At 42.0% G+C, this 19755-nt stretch overlaps 1 protein-coding gene across 1 annotated transcript in view; it reads left to right on the forward strand.

The window, feature by feature from the left end:
• Positions 1–15858, forward strand: part of BCL2 (BCL2 apoptosis regulator) — a 233309-nt gene extending 217451 nt beyond the window's left edge. The window contains exon 3 of the mRNA XM_045886591.3: positions 15643–15858. Within this exon, the coding sequence (XP_045742547.1) occupies positions 15643–15702 (60 nt within the window). The 3' untranslated portion in view covers positions 15703–15858. The remainder of the gene's footprint in view (positions 1–15642) is intronic.
• Positions 15859–19755: the final 3897 nt, after the last annotated feature.

Genomic DNA, 19755 nt, shown 5'->3' on the forward strand with positions numbered 1-19755 from the left:
TGGGTCCAGAGGACAAAGGGCAGGAAGTCAACACTTCAAATTGGAAGCAGGTGATGATGCCATTGAATGAGTTCTTCAGGGACGTGGAGGGGCTGGCTTGGATAATGGGGAGACAGTCAGGTGAGAGATCTCTAAGCTCTGGATTCTAAAGGAGGAGATGTGAGGGTCCATTAAATTATAGAACCTTTTTGTTAAAGCCTGAGTGATGATCTAATCTGACACAGCTAGATCCTTTTATTTCTTTTGAGTAAAATTATATCCAACCCTAAACCTCAGTTTCACATTTTAATAAAAGAGAGAATGAAGCCAGTAGTTCCCCCAAGAGGCAAGGGTCAGGGATACCCCCGGAGGTCCTTCAGGACCTGCCAACCAGAGGAAGGCGGCTCTTACCCGTTTCATTAGTTCTGCTTACTCATTAAGATTTGTAAAAGCAAAAATCGAAATAAGTTCGAAAACCCAAGGACTTCCCATGCAGTGCTAACATAATTTCTGCCTTCTTTTGAGCCCCATCTCCCCCCCACCCCTGCCCCCACCCCAAAACTTGGCTTTAAGTTCCCTCTTCCGGTTCCCTACTTGTCATTGTTCGCCAAGACTCAGAACCCAGATCTTGGCCTTTTTTCCCCCGTTGTCTCCCTTGCTGCTTTTGGGATATCACCTTTCATTTCTGGGCCAGAGACACCCAGACCTGTCAGTTCAGCCTGACCTATGTTCCGTGCTTCAGCCCAGCCTCTCTTGCTGCCTATAGGATCTTTCTGCCTGGATGCTCTGCCCCCAGCTCCTCCACCAGAAGGAACAGAGAAGAAATTTGAGTTAGTTACCCCACTCAGTAGCAGAAAATCAGCCTCTTGGAAATATAGCAATAGTGGCTGCCATGGGAGAACTAGAAATACTTTTTGCTTGACCGTACCTACCTCTTTTAATGTAATGAGTGTTAGCTGATTTTATAAAAACAGCAATAATTTGAAATGATTAAATAGAAAAATTATTATCTGGAACTTTTCAGGGTTTAAATGCCTTTTTTAAAAATTTATTTTTAACCTGCTTTGCTTATCCGGGAATGTGTTCATGAAATTTTAGAATTGGGAAAAATGGCGTATTACAAGTTACCAGTTCGCATTTTAAAAGTTTTTGTGCGTAATTTGAAACACCTTTTATAATTTATTCAAGCAGTCCACTATTGTTAGGATTTGAGTCGTTTCCAACTAAACTCCTATTGTTGGACATTTTGGTTGCTTCCAACTTGGCCCTCACAAACCAACACAAAGCCAGAATAACTGGATGAAAATAAATTGCAATAAAGGATGGGGGTGGTGGTGGTGGAGGAAAACCACTGGAGAAATTCTAGAAAAAAAACAGACCAAATTGCTTAAAGAAATAAAAGTTTTAAAAATGCCCTTTTGTGCAGAAAATTCTCCAATATTTAAAAAGAAAAAAACAACACAAAGCCAACAGTGATTCGAGATTACTCATTTTCAACCAAATTATTGTCATTTTTAGAAGTTGGCTCAACTAAGTTGTTTTAAACAAAAGCATGTGCGTGTCTCCTTCTGGACCAACACTTAATGTAGCCACTTGGGGTGTTCATGATCGTCCAGGGTTATAAACTGAAAGAGTGTTTATCTTAATATTTGCATGATTGCCTTCTACAACCCAGTGCCTTTTTCCCAAATGTCAGATCTGGTGGTGGTCCTGAGTTGTTGCTGGCTGGTCCAGCAACAGTGCAACATCTCACTGGGTCTCACTCTCAGCCCCTTCTCCGGGTTGATCAGCAGTCCCACGGTGGCCTGTGCAGAAGGGGTAGGAAGGTGGTTGGCCTCCAGCATCCAAAACGTGCCTGGGATGTGTGAGAAATGGAAAGCCACTCTGAAAAGAAGTGGTTTCCTCTTGCTCCCGGTCCATCCTCAAACGAGTAAGAGGATGCTTCATATTTTTCAGATGGAAATGGTCATGGCAGCCAGAGGCCAGGGTCCTAGCATCCACCACGTTGGTCTTGAATTTGACAAGCCTTAACCAATCTTCCTCCAGTCTTCTGAAACAGGACCGATTCTCTGTTGAGACTGAGAAATTAAAACAAGAGTCAGCCGCATATAGTTGTCCATAAGACACTATTAGAGTCCTATTTCCAAGGGAGACAGATTCACTTCTGACACCTAGAGTTGCTTATCTGGTTCCTTCGAGTTGCAACATTAAATGCATTCCCAGGTATGAATCAAACCATCAAGCATTCTTTATATCTGCCCCAGGAACAAAGGTGAAAACCAGCTCAGGTGAGTTCCTCAGAATATACTCTATCCTTCAGGCAAACTACAGCCTGGTTTTACCTCTTCCCTATGACTTTTCTTTTATATATGTGTGCTTTGGCAGAACCATTTGAAAATTTCAGACATTGTGATGCTTACCTCTAAATATTTCACCAACCATCTACCACAAAGGACATCCTCCAGTACCACAACCCTATTATCACACTGAGGAAAACTAACATTAATTTAATAATATCTGATGTACAGTCGTAGTCAACTACCACAAGAGTCTCTTATAAAATGTATTTTAGGGGTGCATGGCTCAGTCGGCTGAGCAGCTGACTCTTGGTTTTGGCTCAGGTCATGATCTCAGGGTCATGAGATTGAGCCCTGCATTGAGCCCCACATTGCATTGGGCTTCCCACTCAGCTCAGAGTCTGCTTTTCTCCCTCTGCCCCTCCCCCTACTTGTGCTGTCTCTCTCTTTCTCTCTGATATAAATAAGTAAATCTTTAAAAACAATATATATAAAATGCCTTTTATTGCTTTAAGAAATTTCATCTTACAGCTGTGGTTCATGCATTGCCTTTGGTTGTCCTGTCTCTTGCAGTCTCAAACAATTTTGACTTAGAATAATCCCTCTAGCTTTTTGTTTTGTCTTCTTTGCCTGTTTTACATTACTTGATTTTTCTTTTATTCATGCCAGTTGTTTTGTAGAATCTCCCACATCCTAGATTTGTCTGACCATTCCCTGATGACTAGACTCAGGTTAAACATTTTGGGCCAGAAGTGTGTAAGGGTGCTGTGTGCCTACTGCATCATATCAGAAGGCAGGTAAAGTTTGGCTCCCCCAGTGCTAAGTTTGATCGCTCCGTAGCCAACTTCTTTTTAAAACATAAAATTACATCACACGGTGTACAAATCTGTATTTTCTAATAGCCTCTGTGTGCAACGAAAGCCCAGCGTATCTTTCAAAACAATCTTCATGAATAGCAGCTCTTGTGACATTTTTTTAAAATTCAGCCGTAAGTAACAAGGCTTCTCCATTACTGTGGAGGGGGTGCTTGAGAAGCCTGTGAGCTGATATTGGTTATCTTTCACAGAATCTAAAATCTCTTCTACCAAGACCAAAACCAAACCAAACCAGACCAAAGTGGCACTTAGCACACAGAAAAACCCAATCTTCCTAGGAGCTTGCAAGCCAGATTCCCAAAGTGAGACAGATTGCTAAGGAATAGGAGGCAGCGGGGTTGCAAATGTGGCCTCTGTCCTTGGTCCAGGGATCATGTGCCACCTCGCCCAGGCCCCCCTCACTCACATGATGGGAGTCCTGTATCCGCTGCCATTCATGCCCAGCCAGGAGACCCAAGGGCTGAGCTGCTACTTATATTTTGGAAATCAGTTCAACAGACTTCACTCCTGCCGGCTGAGAAACAAGGCAACCTCCAGCCCCAAAGCAGGCTGTGGGCTTGTACTGAGTTGTATTAGGAAGAACTGGAGGGTGGGGGAGGAAAAGATTTTTTTCAATGCACTCTGAAATGCCTAGAATCCTTGTTGACATTTTAGACTTAAAGAACCACTTTCAAGGAAGAGACGTAATTTGTCTGAATAAGTCTGAGTAAGGGTGTCTTATGATTTTTGAGGTTTTTTTTTTAAGATTTTATTTATTTGACAGAGAGAGATACAGCGAGAGAGAGAACACAAGCAAGGGGAGAGGGAGAGGGAGAAGCAGGCTTCCCGCTGAGCAGGGAGCCTGACGCAGGGCTCGATCCCAGGACCCTGGGATCATGACCTGAGCCTAAGGCAGACGCTTAACGACTGAGCCACCCAGGCAGGCGCCCCTGATTTTTGAGTTTGATCAGCGCTTTTTATGATCAGCTCTACAGAGGAGATGTTTCTGTTTGGGCAGCCATTTCCAGACTTGCAGCATCTCTTCCTAAATGCAGACCTAGTTCTGTCAAACTTGATGGATATTCCGGTCCACACAGCTCCTTATCACCACTTTTCATTTTGGGGAGATGCTCTGCTGGTGAGAAAATGGGCTGAACATTCAATTGATAATAGTGACATGAATATTCTCTCGTTGTATAAATAAAACTGCTTTTACGTGAATTACATTTTCAACTTGCGGCGGCAGCAACTTTAGCAAATACCCTTTTGGGAAATACCCACAATAAATATTAAATTGGGAAAGAGTTTTGTGAACTGAAGTCTCACTACCTGAAGTCACAGAAGGCAGATCTTTAAAATCAGTTCCGAGCTGCCGTTTCTGGTTGCAAGGTAATGAGTTGCCTCACTAATTGAACTTGAGGTTCACCTTTCCGTTATGAATCGAATTGCAGAACCGAAGGACAGGCAGGTAAAAGTGAAATGATGGGCAGTCGTGTTGAAATGAAGACATCCTTTGTTCCGTCCTCTGTGGGCACGAGAGCTTCACGTCCTTTGTAAATCGCCCCGGCCACGTCTGACAGCAGAGCCACCTCAAAGCATCTCAGGGTTGTGCTGTGGGAGGGAGAGAAAAGAGAGGGAGAGGGAGAGAGCTGTTCCATGTGACAGCATAAATTCCAGAAGCTTCTGTTGAGGGAAGCTGAATGGAATGGTGGTAAATAACTATATAATTGAAATCTCCTCTCTTTGTATAACCTTCGAAGGGGCTTGTTCTGTAGAGGCTTCAGATTTATTGAGACAGATACTACCCCTGGGTGTAAATCACTTTGTAAAAGTAAATCAGGCAGTTTCCATAATTCCCTTAGGCCCCTGGGGTACAGTTTAATACACTAAGCCAGAATTTACTATTAAGGGAGACCTTTGGGGTGACTTTTTTCCTGGGGAATTGTCTTCTCAATTGGGAGACTCCATTAGGCTGCCATAAAGAAGCCTCCCCACCTTCTCGCTGCCCTTGGCATCTCTTGTTTGTATATCCAAAAGGGGAACGTTCTGGCTCCAGGTTTGGAAGGCAGAACATCAGGCTTATGTTTCTGGTGCAAGGAGATGTTCTCGACTCTCTGGAACACTGAGGAGACACCACAGGAAGAACACCATCTCTCTCTCAGCCCCGGATCCAGCAGGATTTGCCCCCCTTTCATCAGCTGGGCTCTATTTGACAGTTTGAAGAAAGGCCAGCCTGGGACCCTGGCACTCAGGTTCCTTAGGAAGTTTTGAATATCAAACACTATTTCTGTAAGAGACCCCTCCAAGACTATTTCTCTGAGATCTTTATTTTGCATTTCTGTTTGATTTATGATGTGACCATGTTCTCAATGTCTTAAGTCATATTTCTGATTTACAACAATAATAACCAAGTGGCCGCTCCATTCCCAGTTGTTAAAATGAAGGAGTAGAATTGGGGGGAGGATGCTATTCAGTATTTATAAAATGGGGTCTTGAAATTAAGAAGATCCATTTAAGAATAGGGGGCTTGAGCTTATTTAAAATGTAATTACTTTTGGCCTTTGTGATTTTGTTCGTCTTTCACAGATGAAGACAAGAATTCCACAAACAGTGCCAGTCAGTGGAACCTAATATGAAGAGAGGATTGGGGTGGTTCCAGATGAAATTAAATCGCATAAGCCATCTCCAAGCTTCTTTCTCAAGTTTGTAGTTTCTGGTTTCCTTCTGCTGCGGTGGTTCGACTCTGCTCCATCTGAAGCCAGTGGTTCATTTGCCGCTTTGATGGCCAATCTCCTAATAGCGCTATAATCCTTCTTCCACACCTACTTTTTTCCATCTCACTATTAAGTCAACAGGATTTAGACAGCCTTTCTCCGGTGCCTCTTTTTCCCTTCTCACGGCTCTCCTGTTTTACTTTTGAATTTAATTTCTTCTTTCTAGCCGTTGCTCATTATGTAATTCAGAGACTGAGGGGGAAGAAGGCTCCTCAGGATTGCACACTCACATTCCCTGTGAGATCAAGGGTCACAGTTTTATTGAAAAGTCCTAGGGAACATTTCCTTGAGCAATAGTAAGGAGGGGTAAGTTTGCAAAAGTTGTGAGTTGTCCTGAGTTGTTTTAGAAAATTGGTCTTGATTATAATGGAGATGTTCAAGAAGTAGCACAGGGTCCAGAAAATGAAGCTCCAAAGGTTCAAAATCAAGCTCTGATTTGTGAATGTGTCAAAATCAACCCTAGGCCCAGTGGTACCCTGGAAATCCTGCCCCATCCTGTCCCCTTTCGGGAGCTGTGCAAGCCTGGGGCGGGCTGTGGACAGAACAGCCTGAATGGAGCTCTCCTCCTCCCGCAGTTGGTGTCCTCTGTTCAAGTCCCACAGAAGGGGTGAGAGACCCAGCCAGGTAAGCAAAAAGCTGCCCACTCCTTAAGAACATTCTCCAGAGAGACACATCAGAGACCAGGAATGGCATCAGCCACCCATCCACCAAAAGGGGAGGAAATCCCAGAAACCAACACACTCAACAGTGGTAGCGATTTAGAAATAGCAGTTCCAGGTTTATGGGGAGGAGTAGGGGTGCACATATGTATTGAATTTGTGTATATATATATATATATATAGGACGCCTGGGTGGCTCAGTTGGTTAAGCGACTGCCTTCGACTCAGGTCATGATCCTGGAGTCCCGGGATCGAGTCCCGCATCGGGCTCCCTGCTCGGCAGGGAGTCTGCTTCTCCCTCTGACCCTCCTCCCTCTCATGCTCTCTGTCTCTCATTCTCTCTGTCTCAAAAAAAAAAAAAAAAAAAATCTTTATATATATATATATATATATATATATATACACACACACACACATAAAAATATATGTTTATATGTACACACACACACATATACACATATATATTCTAACTTTTTCAAGCCTGAGCATAGAACTCTGGCATCACATTGAGAGGTCCTGGCAAGTGTGTTCTCCCAGCTTCTCTGTCCAGCCTGAACCCACTGGCCACAGTTCTCAAGTTACACTGTTGACTCAGCTCTACAGCTCACTAACCTCCATTTCCTCATCCATAAAATGGGGACAACGTGAGTTCTATTGGGTAAGCCGCATTATTAGCAACCTCATCAAATGAGAAAATACATATAATAGACTTAACACCTAGAAAACACTCAACCAGTTGCTAGTTATTATTACTGATTATTATACTCCCTTCTTAGCCTTTGTCCATTGATAGCAATAGAATTGTAAGTGGGAATCTTCTGTGTAAAATACAGAGGCTCTGATACCTGACCCAGGAATTTTTTTCCTCTACATCCTTTATTCTTAGTCAAATGCAATAGAACATGAAAATTTAACTAGACATCAGTTATTAAATGACCAAAGCACCAGGGCAAACTTTTGGAAAGTTATAAAACTTTTACCAGTTATAAATAAAAATGTCCTTAAGACTTGTAATGGTTTGGCAATTCCTGAGAAAAAGATCACAATTTTAAAGTAGATTACCACGATGTAAATGTCAGATACTCAATGCATATATTTTAGATATAAAAAAGGTAAATTAAGAGGCAAAAAATAGCTAGATAATATCATAAGCTTTTTTTTTTTTTTTTTTTTTTTTAAGTCAGTTGTTCTGAAAAATGTCCAGGTCAGTTTTTCTCAATCTCGTGGATGCCAAGTATTTCCATGGGATTGATAAGATATTGATTTGGGGCTGCAGGACCAGGCTCCCCCCAGGCTGATCCAGGGGGCTGTGGGAGGCTGAGGGCTGTGTCGTCAAGGTGAGTCTTCTCAATGGTGTGGTTTGGAAAGCGTGTTCACATGGTGTGTCCACTCTCAGTGCTCAGAACTCCCAGAAATTAGGGACTTGTAGATCTGTTTGTGATGCTCCAGACCTTGTTGCCTGATTTCAGCAACTCTTTTGCCCTACGTGCTTAACTTTTTAATTACAATGTTATTTTTCCGGCGCCTGGGTGGCTCAGTTGGTTAAGCGACTGCCTTCAGCTCAGGTCATGATCCCGGAGTCCCGGGATGGAGGAGTCCCGGGATAGAGGAGTCCCGGGAGGAGTCGTTGCTCAGCGGGGAGTCTGCTTCTCCCTCTGACCGTACCCCCTCTTGTGCTTTCTCTTTCTCACTCTTGCTCTCAAATAAATAAAATTTAAAAATAAAATAAATAAATCTTTAAAAAAATAAAATAGGGGCACCTGGGTGGCTCAGTTGGTTAAGCGACTGCCTTCAGCTCAGGTCATGATCCTGGAGTCCCGGGATCGAGTCCCACATCAGGCTCCCTGCTCAGCAGGGAGTCTGCTTCTCCCTCTGACCCTCCTCCCTCTCATGCTCTCTGTCTCTCTCTCATTGTCTCTCTCGCAAATAAATAAAATCTTAAAAAAATAAAAAAATAAAATAAAATGATATTTTTCTGGGGCGCTTGGGTGGCTCAATTTGTTGAACATCTGACTCTTGGTTTTGGCTCAGGTCATGATCTCAGGGTCGTAAGCTCAAGCCCTACACTGGGCTCCCCACTGGGCGTGGAGCCTGCTTGGGATTCTCTCTCTCCCTCTCCCTCTGCTCCCCACCTCTTCCCTCTCTAAAAAAAAGGGGGGCGGAAATAGGGGAAGTACAAATAATTACAAGGAAATTATTATAAAGTCATCCACAACCCAGAAATACCACTGCCAACATTTTAATGTTTTAAAAATTCATTTATTTATTTATTTTAGAGAGGGAGAGAGAGAAAGGGGGGACAGAGGGAGAAGGAGAGACTTTTTTTTTTTTTTAAGATTTTTTATTTATTTATTTGACAGAGAGAGACACAGCGAGAGAGGGAACACAAGCAGGGGGAGTGGGAGAGGGAGAAGCAGGTTTTCTGCCAAGCAGGGAGCCCGATGCGGGGTTCCATCCCAGGACCCTGGGATCATGACCTGAGCCAAAGGCAGACGCTTAATGACTAAGCCACCCAGGCGCCCCAAGGAGAGAGACTCTTAAGCAGACTCCATGTCCACACCGACCTGAGCTGAAATCAAGAATTGATCACTTAACTGACTGAGCTACCCAGGTGCCCCTAAAATTCTTTTTAAAACACATACATATATATAGTGTGTATATATATATACACACACACATTTTATTTTTAAAAAATGGGAATATGCTGTGTGTACAACTTAGATTTATAGCCTGCTTCTTTTTACTTACTAGTATATTATGAACTTCTTTTGCCTATAATTTTAACACCTTTTCATGGTTATATATTACTCCATCTTATGAGAGGTCCATCATTTTTTTAACCATGCCAGTATTTCCAGCTTTTTCCTATTTTTAAACAATACCATGGTGGGTACTTATATCCATCTTTGTTCCTGCATTTTCTGGCTTTTTGTTTTCTTTCTGCATACTGAGGGTTGAAGCTCTTCCCTGGCAGAGATGTTGCTCGGATGAGCCAAATTATATGCTTGATCTCACCAATAAGTGACTCAGGGTTAAGAATGATCTCAGGAATCCCCAAGCACAGCTAAAATTAAGGCCTGGAGACGCTAAAGACCCATTAGGCCCAGAACCCTGGGTCTCCCAGTACTACGTGCATGCGAAGTACCATTGAGGGTTGGAAACAGGGCAATCCCACTGGAGCCCTGTTGACTTTCCCCCTGCCCTCCCATCAGCTCCTGGGAAATGTGAGAAGATACTACAACAGAAGTTTGTCCAAAAGCCAGCGAAGCAATGACGCAGCCAAACGTTGGTGGCTTTGTACACGTATCGGTCCCTTTAATATTGTGGTCCCAGGTCACAGGCTGCACATATCACTGAAGTATGCTTTGAAGCTCCTTCTCACCGCCTTCCTGATGTGTGTGGTTGGCTGTTTCTCACCATGTCTTCTCGCAAGACTTTCAGAATCAAGAGATTCCTGGCCACGAAACAAAAAAAGCAGAATCGTCCCATTCCCCAGAGGATTCAGATGAAAACTGGTCATAAAATCAGGTAGAACCCCAAGGGGAGGCACCGGAGAAGAGCCAAGCGGGGGTTCCAAGGCATCACACGTGAGCTGGCCCACATCATTGGCACACGTACTCGAGCCGCTTGAAGAGCTCACGTTCCCAGCCTGTCACTCCGTAAATATCCCTCCTCCCTGGCCAGTAGATGTTTTACCGGGGAAATGATTTTTCTCTGTTACTGTGCCTCCACACCAGTAGGTCGGTTCAGTAATAAACGTGAGACCCTTCGGCTGAACGGCTCTTATGTTCTGATTTGTGAAGTACTGAATTCCCCCTCCTGTCGGATCTCACATAGTGCTGCCCATAGAACTTTCTGCAGCGATAGAAATGTCCTTTGACAACCATTTAAAGTGTGGCTAGGGGGCGCCTGGGTGGCTCAGTCGGTTAAGCTCCGCCTTTGGCTCAGGTTGTGGTCAGGTTGTGCTCTCAGGGTTCTGGGATCGAGCCCCGAGTGGTGCTCCCTGCTCAGCGGGAAGTCTGCTTGTCTCCTTCTCTCTGTCCGCCCCGCCCCGCTCATGCTCTCGCTTTCTCTCTCTCTCAAATAAGTAAAATCTTAAAAAAAAACATATGCTTTGAAGCCCAAGGTGAGGTGCAGGTATCTAAGTCAGAAAGCTGCCGATGACCCTCAGAAGATTTTCAGCAGCAGGCTTGGTGTTCAAGAGCAGGAGCCCTGTTAGCTGGGGTTCTTTCTGGGCATGCACAGCCTCTTCCTCTCAGTCTGAGCAGCCACCTTTCTATGCTTGGGGGGGTGGGTGGGAAGAGGGGGGGATTTTCCAAATGATCCCAGAGGCGGCTCGGGCTCCCGTTTCCCTTCGGCGTGAGTGCAGAACCAGCACCAACATGACTTGAGCAGGGTGGACATGCCCAGTGACATCATTTGTCAGTGTCAGCAGAGACTTTAGCTGGTGTTTGGTGGTGTCGCTGCCTCGGGAACATAAACCAGTACTTTCCGACTTGGGGTAGACAGCTCATGGAAGTCTGAATTGCTTTTAGATCTTTGCATTTATTGCAAGCCTGGTATTTTTCAAATACCTAATAATACAGCAGTATTTTATATAATTGCCTTCCCTAACATTCGTAGAAAACTATAAATAGTCCTCTTAATATGCACAGAAGTGCTTAGATTCCAGATGTTCCCATGGTGAAGGGACTTGAGCTATAATTTCCACCTACGTCAGAGGCACTGAGACACGGAAACTTGACAAGCACATTCTTTTCTTTCGCCTCCTACGGATTCCCACTTCCCCATCCTCCAAGCCCATGAGAGACAAGCTGATCTCCCTTCACTGCCAGCCCCAAGGGTGCTGCAGCGCTCCCGGGCCTTTTTAGCTCCTTCCAAAATTAACTTCCAGCAAAACCTGCCTGGGAGAAGTGCTGTAACCTCTGCTCCAGCAGAGAGAAGTTTCATGGTCATTTGCTTTCTTTTTTTCAAAGACTGCTGAAGGTGGGTTGAGCCAAGACTCCTGTGTTACTTTATTGGGGTGCCCTTTTCTGGCTTTCTGGGTTTTTCATGCCTCGTACAAAACCACTGATGTGTGAATCTAGCAGTCTCTCTCCATAGTTTGGATTAGAACCTTGACCAATAATATTTTGGACTTTGTTTAGGCTGAACTAAAATTTGCAGTACTATTTCAAAGGTCTTATTGTGTCCCGGAATCAGAGCATATTTTAATCATTTGGCCCTAACTTGTACCTCTCGGGGCATTGTAATGCATCTTCCAAGGCACTGTGGACTGATTGTTCCCCACCGTGGGCCTGGGGTTGGAGAGGGTCTGGGTGGGAGGCATGGAGGGGGCATCTGGAGCCTCTGGGCCTCATCCATGAACTTCAGAGGATGGGCCACTTCCTAACCTCCTGCGTGCTGTTAGAAACTCTGTCCGGTGGATCAGGACCCGGAAGATTCCCAAGGAGGCTGGGGATCTGGGGGTGCATTTTCATTAATCCAACTCTTGGTACCTTTCCCTGGAAGTCTTTGGGCTCCTACCACAGTAGACACTCCAGAGTCAGGTTAAGGCAAATGGATTCCCAAATCCCCAACTTCCCTGGGAATCTGCCTGGTAGAGACCTGCCTGAGAAAGGACCAGCTCTCCCTTGAGAGTCTCCCCTTCCAACTGCCCTTCCTCCTCCTTACAGAAGAAAAGCACACTTCTCATGTGCACCTCGGAATGTGAAAACTAGAGTGTCACATCAAGCCAAGGGCAATCTGACATATTAGCATTTAATCAGGCATCCTAAACGTGCTGTCTCTGCATATTTCTGTTCAAGGGAAGCACAGCTGCCGAGCTGGGAGTTTTAGTCCAGATTAAGTGTTTGGACTATTTTAAGGATATCTCCTCTTTTACCCTCGAACTATTGGCATAGCACTTGCCATTGGACAGAAAGCGAGCAAGGAGGAAAACAGGCAGTGGGAACAGGGCTCCACGCTTTCTTACCATTGTTCTCTGTGAAGTGAGAAGTGATCTCAGAGACACATCTGAACACATTCACTGGAATTGAGGAAGGAAGGCAAATTCTTTCTAACAGAAAGCTGACGTCTAATTTGGCTGATTGATTGGACAATGAGGACTGACTTTGTCAATTCATTTATATGACAGCCATCTTTTGTAAATTAAATGAGCCAAATGGTTGCTCCCACGTCCCGAATAAATAGGTTTAAAGCCCTTGATGAGGTAAGAGCATTTTATCAAAAATACTCTGTTGGTAAAGGCAGAGCAAAATTAACAGAATTTAGATTTTTAAAAATCTTGTTGGTAATATTGGGTGAAATAAAATGCCTAAGTGAAAGAATAATGGGTATAATTAATCATCATTTATGAAGTCTTTAGTAGAACCTGTTCGGTTATATTTTCCCAAAATTGAGAAACTAAATGACTCTGATGATGGAATAACACATTTTTTTTTTTTTTTTTTGTAAATCAGATGGTTTCTTTCTTTCTTTTTTTCTTTTTTGGCTTTTAATAAAATTGGAGGAGGACCTAATTGAGTTGTCAAGGGATAGATTAATAAAAGTAATTTTTGAAGATGGATTAGTATGTGATTTTGGAAATATCCCTTGGAAGGAGTTCAAGAATGGAGTGCCATTGCTGTAAGAAAATGCCTGCTATTTGTTTATCAGAGAGTTGTAGAATGTGTAAGAATGAAAACCGGGAATAGAATCGAAGCCGAACACCGGCTCGCTCCAGCAATCAGTAATGTTCACTTATGGATGAATGCATCTCTTGAAGAGGGGCATTTCCAGGAACATTCTACTTTTATATGTACTCATTATAGACCAACATTTGAAATATATTTATGGTGTTTCGATCAATTGTGAAATAATAAGAGTTGCAGCAGTAAGTCAATCCAGATGAAAAGGAATGCTTGGTAACTTATTGTCACTAGAAATTTACAGAGTTTAAGATCCCAATGTCTATGCCTAGATCGGTGCCAGAGAGACACAATAGAGTGATCGGTTACTGTCTTGGAGCATACACACATTACATGGGGGTAAAAGTCTGGGGGACAAGCAGAACAGAAGTGTGGGTCCAAGGAGAAAACAGAACGATACAGCTGTTGTAAGAGTTAAACAAGAGTGGTTCACATCCTTTTTAAATGAATGATGGAGGTTTTTGACTCTTCTGATATTTACACTTCATCGTGTATATTTAAATGTGTTCTGTAACCATCTGTTTCGCAAATGCCAGCGTTTACAACACACTGGAAAGCCTATCTTTTGTGACTGTTGAAACTTAAACGATGAAAATTTTGAATGTCAACTGAAGAATGGGTGAAAGGGAATCCAGTTTTTTTTGGTTTGAATTATTCTCTAAGCTACAAGAGAAAATTTTGAAATCCACTGTTACGGGAGACCCGGGTTTCTTGATATAAGACAGGATGGTTTTTCACTCGCCTTTCTCTGAGCTTCAGTTAATAAGCAGCCTGGCTCTGGGGGCCACGTGGGACCAAGTGTCCCCTTGCCTACTGAGTGTTTTTAAGCTTGAGCAACCTTTGGACCCCTTTTAAAGGGAAATATGGTACGGATCCCTATTGTTGGCTTACACTGTTTTTTCTATAGCATTGTTACTTACAAACGTTAAACTCCATTGTAACTCCTTAGCCCTCGGGCCACCCTCTTCAAGGAGAGTTTCCCTTCTGATGCACCCCTCAAGGCTCCAGCTTCTTCCTCCCCCTCCCTCTTGTAGCACTTAACCACACTGTGCTTGTTCTCCTTTAGTTTTAAATTTGTTATCAAAGTCATATATACATAGAGCTAGAAATCAAATCATTCCCAAACGTTGGGAATAAATCACAGCAATCCTTAACCCCTTCTTGCCCCTTCTTGCACACTAGTTCTGCTGCCTGGAGGCAACCACTTTGAACTCTTTCAGCCGTGGCCTCTGGCCATTGCCTTCACATTACTATGTAATAGTAACATGTGACATGTCCTTGATTTATCCATTTTAGATGGTATCTACAATCCGTTATGATGGATCACTATTTTAAATTAAATCACATGTTTCAGACGATGTGGATATTACTCATTTGGTTTCAAACACTCCATCAGTTCAGTCATCCGTCTTTTATCTTGCCCTAGTGACCCACCATCTTGGGTATTCTGGGGAGTCCCCCTTTCTCAGTCTTATCCCTCTGAATTCTCCGTCTTCCTGTTTCAGGTTGGCCCTGCTTCTCTTCTGTCTCTCTGAAATTTCTCCTCACGCTTCTCCTGGGTGACATCCACCCTTTCCTGGATCTCACTTCTTTGTCTTTCTTGGTTTACTCTGTCATCTTTCCAGAGCATAAAGTCCACCCACTTCCTATGAGAGAATATATGGAGGGTAGAGATTCTGAGTCCTGTCACATGCCTGAAAATCTGTTTTGCCTCATATCTGAGTGAGGTTAACAGGGAGCCAAGTTCCAGATTGAATCCATTTCTCTCAGGATTTAGAAGGCACTGACTTCCTCCATCTTCAGCATCCAATGTTGAGAAGTTTGATGCCAAGCTTTTTTTTTTTTTCTCCTTGGAGAATTTTTGGGAACATTCTTTTATCTCTGTTGTCGGTAGCAACGTACCTTGGTGTGGATCTCTTCCCTTTGTTTTGCTGGTTACTCAGTCAGCTCTTGCAATCTGTGTCCCAGTTCTAGAAAATGCTCAGTAACTTTTTCCTGTCCATTTTCTCTGTTCTCTCATTCTGAAAGTTCTCTTAGTCAGATGCTGGGCCTTCTGGAATAAACTTCCATGCCTCTTATCTTTTTTTTTTTTTTCATATTTTCCCTCTGCCTTAGCATTTGTATGAATTTATTCGATGTTACCTACCAAACCCCATGTTAAATATTTTCATTTTGGCTGCATTCTATGTTTTAAATTTTCAAGAGTTTATTCTTAACCCCTAATTGGTACCATTTTATAGCTCTTTACCCTTGTTTTAAAGCTGCAGTGTTTTCTTGCTTCTAAAAATATTATTTGGGGCTATTTTTAAATGTTCCCTCTTCTCTGATTAGTTCCATTTCCTCTGGTTTCATTTTTGTGGTTGTTTACTTGGGTCTTCTTCACATTACAGGTTCTCCTCATGTGTTTGAGGATCCTCGGGTGTCCAGTATTCAAGACTCTAAAAGGCTGATTGGAAGCTCTAGAATTTCATGATGGTTCCTCAGAAGAAACTAACCCTGACGACACCTTGATCTTGAACTTCTAGCCTCAATGAGTGTGAGACAGTAAATTTCTGTTGGGTAAGCCCCCTGGTTTGTGGTACTTTGTTGTATCATCACTAGGAAACTAATACAATGACCATACATTATAATTTTAAATATATACATTCTGTCATATCTGTGTTATATTAAATATATGCACTACAATATATTGTTTAGCATTAGAAGGGGGAGGTTTCACATGTACTCATTCTACCACTTTGACCAGAAGTCTATCACATGACCTGGTTCACTTGTCTGTGCACTTATTATGCACTCTTTGGGCCCCGGGGTTTTGCTGAATTCCCCCTTGTAACTACAATGCCTGGTCTCTAAAAAATGTTCAGTAAATGTTTTGTGGATAAATAACTGAGGGATATGCAGACTGAGAATAAATAATTAATTAGGCTAAGAAACTGAGGGACTGACCAATAACATGTATGGTTATTCTGCGAAGGCTTCTAGAAAGAGGTAAAAAATACTAAACAATTGGCTCTGATACGTATTTTCATAATTTTGTTTTCTAATTTAATGCACTAGTAAACAATCTCTTGCCCAAAGATTTACCATATTAACTAGGCTATCCCTTCTCTCCCCAGATGGGCCATCCTAGAGTTAGGCTTATGTCATAACCCAGATCTTTTGGATGCCCTCACAGCTGTTCTGTTCTTCCATGAACTCTTATTTATTCATGCAGTAATGAATTCTTTCAACAGGTAGTTGTGAAGCAATGAGTCACAGATATTTGTTGAGCACAAACTATGTGCCAGGAATTATCTGGTCACAGGATTTGGCTGTGAACAAGAGAGACAGCTTCCCTCTCACAGACCTTGAAAAGAGTAACAAATGATTATGTTTAGAAGGCTTCAGTGACAAGATTATTTAACACATGAAGACTGTACCTCTGGGGAAGAACAGACTTATTCCTTAGGTGTGATCAGAAAGTATGATTTTGTGACTTTTGTCTAGAGCTTACTGGCACCTGTAAGGGACAGATCCATCTCTGAGTTGCCGTGTTACATTATTGCAAGATGGAGCAGAAAGCTCATGAGATTTGGAGTCTGAAAAACTCAGGATGAATGGAGGAGCCAGTCCTGGGTCTTGTCTGGGCCTCAGGGTAGGAGCAATCTTACCTATAAGGGTAGGAGCAATCTTACCTCATGGATAATCAGGGGAATTTCATGAGGAAATACCTTTATATGACCATTTTTCTGGGTCACTACACAATTCTTAAACCAGATATGGAAAAGGTCTGTTATTGGATATGAGATTAGACTTCCTTGGGAAAGCTTATTGAGAGGTCTGAAAACTGTACTAGGTTTCTGAAAACACAGCCTTGAGAAATGATTTGTCTGCATGGAAAGCAGTTTCTCACTTATCCTGTGTCCAACCAGGCCTTCATCACAAATGTCTCTGCTCAGTTCTGTGACCAAGGAGGAGGTCACCACAAAACTGTGGTCTCAGTGGCTAGGGCTTTGTGGTCTAGGCCTGGGGTCTTTCACTCAGATTATCTAGTGCTTGGTGTCTTAGAATCATGTGTAACTGTTTACCTTGGGTGCTTGGAATTTGTAAGTGGCCTACTTGGGTCTAGAGCGAGTTTTGTTTTGAGGTGCAGCTAATGAGGAGGGGGCTGACAATGGCATGAATACTGGACACTCCTGCGGGCCTGTTACTTGTAATGCCTCAGGGATAGTCCTGACCTTTATCACATACCTTCTCCTGCTCATTCAGCCCTGGCCTAAGGCTGGAGTGAGGACATTGAGGAAAGTGCCAGCAGCAATAAAAAGAGGGACACCCAGGGTGGTGTTCACACCAGTGATGATGTCATGCTTTATTAAAATGCTTACACATTTTCTAGGATATGCCAGAGCAATCTGTTTTATTTTTCTGCTTGGTTCCAGGTATGTAGGAACAGAAGACTAATCTTTGCCAGGTTGTAAAGACATGTGCATAAATAGCTCTTCCCTCTAGCCTTGGGCTTAAATATTAAAGATGATAACCCTTACTATTGTTAGAAACTGCGAGTAAAAGAAAATTTTCATTGTGTGTACTCAAGCAAAATGACTTCATCAATTTCTCCTTGACTTACACAAAGGGAATTCGAAGTTAAAGTTCATGCTTTAGAAGGCATTATGTAGAAGACTTTCTTTTCTCTCACATTGCACATCAAACTGACTTTTTATTCAACTGTGAGTGATATTGGGATAATTAAGATAAGCCTCTGAAACACTGTATGAAGACAAACAGAAATTCCACTTACATAATTAAAAGAGAAATTTGCACAGTGTTTATTGTCAACGAAAGCCTTACACAATCCTGTGTCATTACAAGTAAATTAATGGCAGGTATTATGTCTATATGGCACTTTCAATTCACCCATTTCCTATAATACAGAATAAATTGGTTCATCTTAACAGAACAAAACAAAAAACAAAGGGAGCTTAATTGCAAGTGTCCTCTTTTAGGAATGATATCCTTTTAGTTGCAACTTGTAGTAAAATTAGAGGGTGCTGGGCTTGTTTTGTTTTTTTTCCTGCTTCTTTAAAGATTATTTAAGGTTTCAACTCTGATGAATCTGAGCCTTACTATATCTGGGTGGCACGGGAAGGACTTGGGAGTTGGGGAGTGAGTGTTGAAAAAAGGCAGCACGGAATGCAGGATAGAATTGGTCAAAAAAGACAGTAATACCAGTGTATATAGGATGATAATGCCTTAAGGCCTTCCTACTCAAATACAGACCAGCGCATCTACATCACTTAGGGGGCTTATTAGCAAAGTAGATTCTCAGACCTATTGAATCAGAATCTGCATTTTAACAAAATTCCCATTAACTTGTGAGAAGCACTGCTTTATGGAATATTTGAGATCAGCTAATTCAAATATTTTATTGGAAAAGGAATGGACTGGGGTGCCTGACTGGCTCAGTCGGTGGAGTATGTGACTCTTGATCTCGGGGCTGTGAGTTTGAGCCCCACACTGGGATTACTTAAAAATAAAATACTTTTAAAAATCACAGAAAACCTCCTAAAAAAAAAAAAAAGGAATGAACTGATCCAAGGTCACTAACTGCAACATGACCACTTACTGTTGCTAATAATATCCTCTGGTGATCTGTTTAATGTCTGTGGCACTTTGAAATTCCTATTGTTAATAATCCTTTTAAAATTTCTATTACTATTTGTGTTTCTTTTTTTTTTTCTTGGTTAATACTGCTATATTTTCCCCCCAAAAAACAACTTTTGGTTTTGTTGATCCTCTCTAATACATATTTTCTATTTCATTAATTTCTGCTTTTCACTTTATAACCTTTCTCCTTTCTTTGGGCTTATGCTGCTATTTTTTTTTCTTCCCCTCATTGTAAAGTTGGCTCTTTGGTTTATTAAGTTTCAGATCTTGTTCTTTTCTAATATAAACATTCAAGGCTATAAAACTGTTCTCTAGGTACCACTGTAGCCGCATTTGACACATTTTGATGAATAATGTTTAATTACTGTTTAGTTCTGAATATTTTCTAACTTCAATTTTAATTTTGTTTTTAGTATGTGAACAATTTTTAAGTGTTTTATGTGTGTTTCCAAACCCATGGGGCTTTTAGTTATCTTTTTTTATTTCTAATTTGTATTTAAGATTATGGTCTATGTGTCAGTCCTTTAAAATATTTATCAAATAGGTGTGTTAAAATTTCTCAGAGAGATGGCAAATTTAGCAATATCTCCCATAGAGCCATAGAGAGATCCCTCTCTCTCTCTCTCTGTGTATATATATATATATACACACGCATATATTTTAGGTTCTGTTATTAGTTGCATTCAAATTTATAATTGTTACATATTTCTGAAAAATTGGACTTTTTACCATTCGTTATCTTATGACCTTCATCTCTAGTAAAGCTTTCCATCTTAAAGTTTACTTATTCTGATGTTAATATTACTACTTGATTTATCTTTTGGTAAATTATTTTTCTTAGTATGTGATTTTTTTTTATC

This window comes from Mirounga angustirostris, unplaced genomic scaffold (genome assembly GCF_029215605.1).
Source record: "Mirounga angustirostris isolate CCGP_5_RB_7025 unplaced genomic scaffold, mMirAng1.0.hap1 SCAF_14, whole genome shotgun sequence".
Taxonomy (NCBI): Eukaryota; Metazoa; Chordata; class Mammalia; order Carnivora; family Phocidae; genus Mirounga; species Mirounga angustirostris.